The 10,594-nt window shown below is 44.2% G+C and overlaps 1 protein-coding gene across 1 annotated transcript in view; it reads right to left on the reverse strand.

Moving 5' to 3' along the window:
- LOC110496478 (kielin cysteine rich BMP regulator) overlaps positions 1-10,366 on the reverse strand; it is a 43,256-nt gene extending 32,890 nt beyond the window's left edge. The window contains exons 1-5 of the mRNA XM_036955850.1: positions 9,925-10,366; positions 5,461-6,011; positions 5,265-5,337; positions 4,099-4,394; positions 3,786-3,954 (exon numbers count right to left, since the gene is read on the reverse strand). Of these exons, the coding sequence (XP_036811745.1) occupies positions 3,786-3,954; positions 4,099-4,394; positions 5,265-5,337; positions 5,461-6,011; positions 9,925-10,018 (1,183 nt within the window). The 5' untranslated portion in view covers positions 10,019-10,366. The remainder of the gene's footprint in view (positions 1-3,785; positions 3,955-4,098; positions 4,395-5,264; positions 5,338-5,460; positions 6,012-9,924) is intronic.
- Positions 10,367-10,594: the final 228 nt, after the last annotated feature.

The following is a 10,594-nucleotide window of genomic DNA, read 5'->3' on the forward strand; positions in this document are numbered from 1 at the left end:
AAATCTGATCTAACAAAGTGGATATTTGTCAAATCCGTCATGATTGATATATTGTAACAGGCCCAGTATATGGTTACCAAAATCCCATTTGGATATATTTGGCTGTTTTCACTGCATTACATTTAGAAGTTGTCCCTTTTCAGGTTTGTAAAAAGTGGTGGTGGCAGTCAAAGTCGGTTTTAACAGTAATGCAGTTGATTGATAACGATGACATGAACATGTGTTGGGGTTTACATACAATCAAGCATTATACTCTGATTGTTACCTCAACATAGTGTGAAATACACATATAAACAATAGCCTAAATCTATGCTATTTTTTGCCGGGGGGCAATTGTGAGATTCGGGATGGAGATGCAGGTGGGAAAACTGTGCAGCCTTTTACCCTCATGCTATCTTGGCTGAGCTCCTATGTCAAGTGCTGGGAAACGGACTCCAACATCTCAGAAGAGGTCATGTTTTGTCTTTTCGTTTAGGCAGTTGCTCGTAATTAGCTGGATGGCTAAAGAGATTATATCTGAATCACTACGAGTGGTGTGGTGCAGACCAATTTATTGGATGCGTATGACAGCTCCCCGAAGTGCAAGAAGTATGAATGTTCTGACTTCTGCAGAGGCCGCATTGCTGTAAATGCTATGTGGCCACTGCAGATCTCGGATTGAACATAAATCGACTTTCAGAGTAATTTGGGTCTCAGTCCTTGAGAGAAAAGTACAACTTTAGCTATGAAGGCTTTGGGAAACTCAACCCAGATTGTTTACCAACACAGCACTACCCCACAGCAGACCACTACACGCTATTTACATCTTAGGAAAAATCTACAAAACTAACTACTCAGCATGCAAATCTACAGCAAAGCAAAACTCTAGAAAACACAGCTCTGCAGCTCACACGCAACTCTACAACACAACTCTACAGCAGTGGTTTTTAACTTGTGGTATGCGGAGGTACTGTAGGTGGGCCTCAATTGTTTTAATTTGTTTTTCTTCCAAAAATAATAACTTCGGTCGCCAGCTGTACGACAGATTGGTGCGGCTGGCTTCCGGGTTAAGCAAGCAGTCTGTCAAGAAGCAGGGTGGCTTAGTGGGGTCATGTTTAATCTGTTACATTCGCTGTAAAAATGTACTCTAAATTTGACGGCTAAGATATTTTATGTTAAATAAAAATTGCGACTGTTAATGGTGGTCCTCAAGAGCTTTTGACAGTGATTTCCCCGGAAAGGAAAAAGTTCTACAGTACTCACACACATCTCTAGAAAACACACAGCTCTGCAGGACACAAGAAAACTCTACAACACACAACTCTAGAAAACACAAAACTCTATAAAGTGGTGTCCAAACCTGTCAGAGTTCTGACCCACCTCAAGCCTGTCAAATGTTCTGCTGACCTGTCAGATAAACCAAGCAGCCACAAGGATCACACCAACACACTACACTAGTATGGTCAAGTTTTGTCTAGTCTAATACACTAATCTAGAATAGTTTAAATGTCTATTCTATGTGGTAGTACCTGTGTTAGCTGTGTTTCACAGTATGTCCCGGTGGTATAGGGGGGGCAGAGGCAGCGGAACCCAGCAAGGTCAGAGGTCAAAGAGACACACACACCCCCATTACGACACGGGCGGGATTCTGGGGGGGCAGCAATGTATGCCTCTGTTTGTTTCACACATTGGATGCTTGTGTGGGTGAGTGTTGTTTGTGTCTTGTGCATGTGTGTGTGTGTGCAGTGTTTACCCATATTCATAAAACGTTGCCGCCACTCCCAAAAATCTGATACTTAAACCAGATATACGGTACAGTGCCTTAGGAAAGTATTCAGACCGCTTGACCTTTTCCACATTATGTTAGGTTACAGCCTTAATCTAAAATTGATTAAATCATTTTTTCCCCTCTTCAATCCAAACACAATACCCCATAATGACAAAGCAAAAACGTTTTTTTTTTATACATTTTTGCTAATTTATAAATAAAAATAAAACTGAAATATCACCATTTACATAAGTATTCAGACCTTTTACTCAGTACTTTGCTTAAGCACCTTTGGCAGCTATTACAGCCTAGAGTCTTCTTGGATATGATGTTTTTACAAGCTTGGCACACCTGTATTTGGAGAGTTTCTCCCATTCTTCTCTGTAGATCCTCTCAAGCTCTGTCAGGTTGGATGGGGAGCATTGCTGCACAGCTATTTTCAGGTCTCTCCAGAGATGTTTGATCGGGTTCAAGTCCGAGCTCTCGCTGGGATACTCAAGGACATTCAGAGACTTGTTCCGAAGCCACTCCTGCGTTGTCTTGGCTGTGTACTTAGGGTCGTTGTCCTGTTGGAAAGTGAACCTTCACCCCAGTCTAAGGTTCTGAGCGCTCTGGTGCAGGTTTTCATCAAGGATCTCTCTGTACTTTTCTCCTTTAATGTTTGCCTCTGACTAGTACCAGTCCCTGCCACTGAAAAACATCTCCACAGAGAGATGCTGACGCCATCATGCTTCCCAGTAGGGATGGTGCCAGGTTTCCTCCAGACGTGACGCTTGGCATTCAGGCCACAGAGTTCTATCTTGGTTTCATCAGACCAGAGAATTTTGTTTCTTATGTTTGAGAGTATTTAGGTGCCTTTTGGGCCTTTTACTGAGGAGTGGCTTCTGTCTGGCCACTCTAACATAAAGGCCTGATTGGTGGAGTGCTGCAGAGATGTTTGTCCTTCTGGAATGTTCTCCCACAGAGGAACTCTAAAGCTCTGACAGAGTGACCATTGGGTTCTTGGTCACCTCCCTGACCAAGTCCCTTCTCCCCCGATTGCTCCAGCTTTAGGAAGAGTGTTGATGGTTCCAAACTTCTTCGATTTAAGAATGATGGAGGCCACTGTGTTCTTGGGAACCTTGGAAAATGTGTTGGTACCCTTCCCCAAATCTGCGCCTCGACACAATACTGTCTCTGAGCTCTACGGACCTTCCTTTGACTTCATAGCTTGGTTTTTGCTCTGACATGCACTTTCCAAGTCATCTCTAATCAATTGAATTTACAACAGGTGGACTGCAATCAACATCTCAAGAATGATCAATGGAAACAGGATGCACCTGCGCCCAATTTCATGTCTCATAAAAAAGGTTCTGAATACTTATGTAAATAAGCTATTTCAGTTTTTATGTTTTTTCCTTTGTCATTATGGGGTATTGTATGTAGATTGCTGAGGACCATTTTATTTTCTATATAATAATATAATATATAATAAGGCTGACACGTAACAAAGTGTGGAAAAAGTCAATGGGTCTGAATACTTTCTGAAGGAACTGTGAAGTATATAATGGAGCTACATATTTTAAATAGGATCATCTTTGAGACCTAACAATCACCAAAATAAAAACAAACCAAAAATGTCCTGGCATGGGGCCCCCATTGATTTTGTTATATGTTTGAGTGACTCAGATAACATAAGAACACGTCAAAATCCACACGGTGATTGAATCAACGTTGATTCCACATAATTTTAATGAAATGACATTGAACCAATGTGGAAATACATTGAATTGATGTATGTGCCCAGTGTGAAACCATGGCAAAATGTGTAGAATTGCAAGAAATTTGCTTTAAAACAGCATTTTTTTCATCTTAGCCCCATGAAAAATGTGTAGAATTGCAAGAAACTAGCATTAAAACTGTGAAAATGTATCTCTGCCCCATGGCTAAATGTGTATATTCCCCACCACCCGCACTTACTTTGCCACTGCTGCTGAAACAAATCTTAGTGTGAAACACTTGTATGCCTGTGTTTGTGTGTGTGCAGTACGGTACCGACCGTCAGTAGGAGCAGAGCAGGTGACCTGTCCAGAGGTGCAGGTACAGAATGTGTTCCGGTGCGTCTCCCAGCGATGCCCCTCCTCCACCTGTCTCCCCTCCCACACACACCCACGCCTCACACACTCACACCCCTCCAGATACTGCACACGCGCCTGCAGGTCCACATTCTACACACACACACAGAGACACACACACAGAAATACATAGTCAATAGTCAGTCTTGCGTGAATAAGGATGAGTATACCTCAATTGCCCATTGAAATCTTTAAAAAAACATCACATTATATAATACATGACTTTGCTGTGGCTACCTGGGCCTTGACCATGTCCAGCATGCGCTCCAGGCCCTCTAGCCTCTCCTCCAACCCCCTCAGCCAGTCCTCGCCCTGGAACTGAGACACAGGTTTCACCCCATGGGGTGCTGGAGGACCCAGAAGCACCCCACCCCTCTGGGGCTGGTCGCCCTGGGGATGATGGGGGTGGAGAGAGGGGTTATGTGGCTGGTAGTTGGCTATATCCTGCTGAGGTTCCAGCCCAGGTCCACTGTCAACCCTGTCTACTGGAGCAGAGTTATTGAGCTGGGCATGGGGAGGGCCATGCAGAGAATCTGAGAAAGAGGGGAAGGGTGAGGGGAGAAGAACAGAGAAAGAGAGTGAGTGAGGGGGGATGAGGGGAAAGGGGAGCGAGAGTGAAAGAGGGAGGGAGAGGAGGAAGCCAGTAATCAGTTGATCTAATACAAAAACAGTAGTTAATCCGTCTGAAAATGTGAATTAACAGTTAGACTCTAAACTTAGAACTCATTAATAAACAACCTATAGGAAGTAGCCGGGGGACCACGGATAATATCTACACTAGTCCCCAGAGCCCACAGCGCACACACACGCACAAGCATCTACAAGAGGACACACACACACACGAGCACACATGCCCGCATATGTTTTACTATCCTTGTGGAGACCTAACATTTATTTCCATTCAAAATACTATTTTCCATAACCCTAACTCCTAACCCTAATTATAACCCTAACTCTAATTGTAACCCTAAACCTAACCCCTAAGCCTAAAATATCCTTTGTCCTTGTGGGAACCTGGTAAATGTCCCACGAGGGAGAATTTTCCTTGTTTTACTATTCTTGTGGGGACTTTTGGGGTTTTCCACAAGGATAGTAATACAACCCCCCCCCCCCCCCCCCCACACACACACGTCTTTCTGTGATTGGGTGGTCTGGCCTCAGGGTGGTCCTGTCAGAGTGAGATCAGAGAGGACTAGAGGTCAAAGAGGTCAAAATTCATGACCCTGTTCCAGCCAATCATAATGGCTGGATTATTATATGACAGGGAGTGTGAGGAGCTGAAGGAGGGCTAATACTACAGTAATAGATTAGTACACTCAGTTCCTCATTCGTAGAGAATGACATGGACTTGTCTTAATGGCAAAGTAGCCATAAAACCAATAGCCAGGTTAAAAAACCTGTACCTGTAATGTTGTCACATTGCCACGGACGCCTCTGATACGCTCTGGTAGAGATCTCAGCTATCTGCACATAACCCTACAGAGAGACAGTGATGGAGCAATAGAAGGGGGGACAGAGAGGGAGAGAGAGAAAGAGAAACAGTTATCGAGTGCATACTTGCATGTGTGTAAATATATGTGTGCAAGTGTGTTTACTCACAGTGAACTTGCTCTCCATGTCACCCTGTGTGCTGGCCAGTGTGATGACTAGGTCTGGGGGCAGCTGTAGTTTGACTCTCTCCTCTTTGTCTCTCTGTATAACCACTGCCTCTCTACAGTCTACAAACAGAGACACACGGCCAGCCTCCAGGGCCAGGGCCAACCGCACCCAGCCTCCCCCAGAGAAGGGACTTCCTCCTGGGAACAGGACACTGGCAAGTCCCTGGCCTTCCAAGCCAGCCTGGTGGTCCAGACGCAGAGATTTGGAGCGGGTAGAGGAGTAGAGTTGGAGGAGGGGCGAGGAAGAGGAAGAGGAGGAGAAAGAGAGCAGAGTGCCACTGGAGTCTGCACCCTGACGTGCCATCAGGTGAATTCCCAGACTGCCTTGCAGTGAGGAAACAAGGTAGTGGGAGTATTGTTCGGGAAGGGTCAGGTGAGGTGAGCGGGGGCGGGGGCGGAGTTTGTAGGCCTGGGTTCCAGGCCACTCCCCCTGGACTTTGGATACACCCTTTAAGGGGCGGGACATGTTGAGAGCCTCCAGTAGGTTGATCACTGAGGGACAGACAAGACAATGAATGAGAATTGACAGAAAGATCAACAAGCGAGCCAATCAAAATATACACAAACACAAACATATATACACACACACACACACACACACACTGTCAGGTTGGCTAATACACACTCATGCTTCATAACAAGTCTGATACGACATGATAAACAGATTTCTGGGTCTGAAAGAGACAGAGCCACCAGAAAACATGTGGCGAGACAGATTTTGCCCTTGTACTTTTCAATCTGGTGGGGTACCTCCACACCAATTTCAAAGCAGCATCCCCGAATGCGTTTATCAGACATTAATTAGTTCACATCATAGAAAAACGTTTTGCAATGGAAAAGAAAGAAGTTAACCCCCACGCTCGTTGCGACAGGTGGATTCACAATGGTCTCCTAGCTACACCCTATACAGAGCCTCATCAACTACGCCTTTAAACAGCTGTTTGTTTGCACCAGCACCTCGTTGTTTAACTCTGCACTTGGTTTCTTTCTTCGATCACGCTCCTCTCCGGTCTGTGGAATCAGCTGTGTGTTACCTAGTGGAAGAAACCCTCCTATCCTGCATGCCTGGTTGCCTGCCTTATGAGAGAGCAAACACAAATTTTCATGGAAAATTGCAGTTAATAAAAGCAGTTTAATCATCCTCTAAAACTAGCTAGAATGGTATAGTCTATAGCTAGCTAACACAACTACTAACGTTAGCTTTAGAGGAGCCTAGCTAGATAGCTAGCTAGCTAACATTAGCAGCTAGATTGATACCATCATGCAGCCAGCTGCTAATGTTAATAATTTAGACTCACTGAATAAATGTGTTTGGCACAGGATAAAGAAGATGAAATGATCTGCTGCTGCTACCCAAGGCCAAGGGATACTGAAGTTCCTGAAAAGGTTAGTCAGCCAGTTTGTTAGTCCAGTAATGTTTGTTGGTATATTATTTTATTTTCACTACTTGTCTTTTTTTTTTTTTCAATTTTACAAATGTTTGTGGTGCAAATTTCACTGTCTTAAAAGTAAAACACTTAAAACTTCCGCCACAGAGCAGTCTACACAGACAATATAAACGCATTTGTCCAACCATAACAGATTGATGGCTAATGCAGAAAGAGATCATTTATTTTCTAGCACCACCATAACTTTCCCATATATAGAGAGACAGCCATAATGGTGTCAGTCTTTGATCTTCTTGGCCTTCCTGTGACACCAGATGTTGTAGATGTCATGGAGGGCAAGCCGTGTGCCCCTAATGATGTTGTGGGCTGACCACACCACCCTCTGGAGTGCCCTGTAGTTGTTTATGTGAAGGGACCATTAGGTCATCAGTTATGTGCACGCAGAGGAACATAAAGCTTTTGACCGTTTCCACTGTGGCACGTCGTTGAGGATGCGGGGGTGCTCTCTCTCTCTCTGCTGTGTCCTGTAGTCCACGATCAGCTCCTTTATTTTGTTAACGTTGAGGTAGAGGTTATTTTCCTGGCACCACTCCACCATGGCTCTCACCTCCTCCCTGTAGGCTGTCTCGTCATTGTTGATAATCAGGCCTACTACTGCTGGGTCATCTGCAAACTTGATAATTGAGTTGGAGACGTGCGTGGCCACGCAGTTATGGATGAACAGGGAGCACAGGAGTGGGCTGAGTACGCACCCCTGTGGGGCACCCGTGTTGAGCATGAGCGTGGTGCAGGTGTTGTTGACCACCTTCACCACTTGGGGTCAGCCCATCAGGATGTTCAGGGCCTAGTTGCACAGGGAGGGGTTTTGACCTAGGGCCAAGCTTAGTGATGAACACTACATAGGTATTTGTCTTGTCCAGGTGGGATAGGGCAGTGTGCAGTGCAATGACGATTGCTTCATCCTTGGATCTGTTGGGGTGGTATGCGAATTGTAGTGGGTCTAGGTTGTTGGCTAAGGTGGAGGAGGGTGGGTCCTTAAATATCCTCTCAACGCACATCATGATGACAAATGTGAGTCCTACATGTTTTTTTTTAGATAGTCATTTAGTTCAGTTACCTTAGCTTTCTTGTGTACAGGAACAATGTAGGACATCTTGAAGGAAGTGGGGACAACAGACTGATTAAATATATGGATTTGACAGGCAATCAGTTCCTACAGTGAGCGCCAGGGAATCAACTTCTGGTGGGCCAAATCAGAGAGGAAGAGGTGAAGCGAGAGAGATAACTGGGCCCAAAATCTGTCTACTCCAGCTGTTGGCATTTTATTAATTATTTTCTTTCACCAAGCGAGGAGTTTTTTTGTGATGGTCAATGAGTGTCGAATTTGGTTAACAAAATATGGAATGGCTTATTTGCTATGTGTAATCAAGAGAACCATTGCACTCTCCCAGAAGCTTGAGTGGTGTGTAAATTCAGACAAAGGAAGTGGCGGAAGTGGCGAACTGGGGAAACCTAGTCAGTTGTACAACGGAATGACTTCAACTGAAATGTATCTTCCGAATTTAACCCAACCCCTCTGAAGCAGAGAGGTGCAGGGGGCTGCCATAATCGACATCCACGTATTCGGCGCCCGGGGAACAGTGGGTTAACTGCCTAGCTCAGGTGCAGAACGACCTTGTCAGCTCAGGGATTCGATCCAGCAACCTTTCGGTTACTGGCCCAATGCTCTAACCACTTAATGGGTTCGCAATCAAAAAGATGTTGCATAAAGCTTACTTCATTATTCAATGTTTTTAACTATTTTCCCCGCATCAGGGATAGCATTCTCAGACGTTTCGGCTTTACAGCCTTCTTCAGTGTGTGCCTTATTGCTATGCATGCCTTATTTGATCGAATGTAAGTTTTGTAATGTTTAGATTGTTAAGAGTATACTGATATAAATAGGACACACTGGCTAAAATGGTCCCACCTGATCTAGCCTCCTCCTGACTGCCTTCCATTTATTAAGAAATGTATTTTCATTGTTAGAGTGGCCACTAGAGTATCTGGTCAATATAATGGATAATCTGCGGCCAAATGGAGACCAGGACAACAACACAAGGTTAGTGGTTTTATGACTTGCACATACTGTGTGTAGTGTTACATGTAACCCTGCCTTGTTACAGAGTCCACTGTGTAAAGTGTTACATGTAACCCTTTCTCACATAAAGCTTACATAATGAATAATTCCAGAAAAGCACCGTGATCAGATGAACAAAAAATACGTATTCTGACATAAAATTCAATGACGTTTTTGCATTGAAACCTGTCTGTCTTTTTTATTTTTCAAATCTACTGCTTAACATTGTGTGTATGTATAGAGTTAAAGTGACATTATAACCATTCTTTGCATAACATTCAGCCCTGCTAAGTAGTTCACTAAACTACAGAGTACTGTATGTTGTCTATTGAAGTGGTTGTCTCTGGCTCTTTTGATATCAGATTCAGAATGAATAATAACAAGGTTTCTGGTAGTTTGAAAGGGTTTCATCCACCTGAGGCCAGGAGTGTTTCCAATTCACTTAACCCAACAAGAAAAACCCCTGTCCTATAGTCATAGCACAGATGAAAAGGGACGCTATCTAAAATAATACTTGTTTTTCATAGCCTACGGATGGGACCCATAGTTTTACCTCACTAAGTCATGAGATCACTTTTAAACCTGTGGTGCCAGATCTGGATAGAGAGGTAGAGAGAGAGAGAGAGAGAGAGAGAGAGAGAGACTGTGCGGTCTACACACAGTGTCAATGTTCCAATGATGTAACTGACCCTAAATTAATGCAAAAAGTAGTCTAACATTTCAACACAGTCACTGATTGATGAGATACAATGACTAACAGATCCTGGCAGACATACTTTTAATCTTATCATCAAATCATGTTACACACATACGCACACACACGCACACACATACACCGTGCAACCTAACCATTGTTCTGAGAAACAGTTTTGCGGGAGTCAATATCGTAAACACATACCGTTCTCATGGTTTTTATCTATAGGGTGGGCTCGAAGGGACGAACACACACTCAACCACACACACAGCAGGGTCTTCAGCCAGCGGACCTCCATTCCCACACGGCTGGTTGTGAGTGTGTGAACACCTCGGCAGAAAGAAAGTTCCCCTTCGATTCACACTTTGCGCGCTTCAAATCCGCATGAAAAGTTACTCCATAGTAGTAACACGGAATTTAAATAGCCTAGTTAAATGCGATAATTTGACATTCAAATCGATTCATTTGAAACGTTAATTTGACAAACAAAGAAACGCCAACAAGTTATGTCCTTTTTCCAACACGGTCTATCTGAACTGCGTCCACCCGGACTTCAGCTCCTCTTCCCCGATGTCAACGAGCGATGCGCGTCACAGAAACACGAAACATCTGGATGCAGGCAGGCTCTCTATCTCCGGGGAGGCTATACGGACACGCCTGGTGTATACGAGTTGAGTGGGGACGAACGGATTCGGTTTAGTCAGTCTAGTCAGACGTCCTAATGAGCGCTCCACAGCTAGGTAGTTATACTAGTTTATGCTTGAGGCTAGAATTTGAAACTTGTCTGCCGAAGTCAGGACTTGAGTGTTCAGAATCATGTAGATTTCAAAAGCAACAAATGTGCTTTTGCTGTCACACTGGTTTGGTATTATCT

This window comes from Oncorhynchus mykiss, chromosome 2 (genome assembly GCF_013265735.2).
Source record: "Oncorhynchus mykiss isolate Arlee chromosome 2, USDA_OmykA_1.1, whole genome shotgun sequence".
In the NCBI taxonomy this organism is placed as follows: domain Eukaryota; kingdom Metazoa; phylum Chordata; class Actinopteri; order Salmoniformes; family Salmonidae; genus Oncorhynchus; species Oncorhynchus mykiss.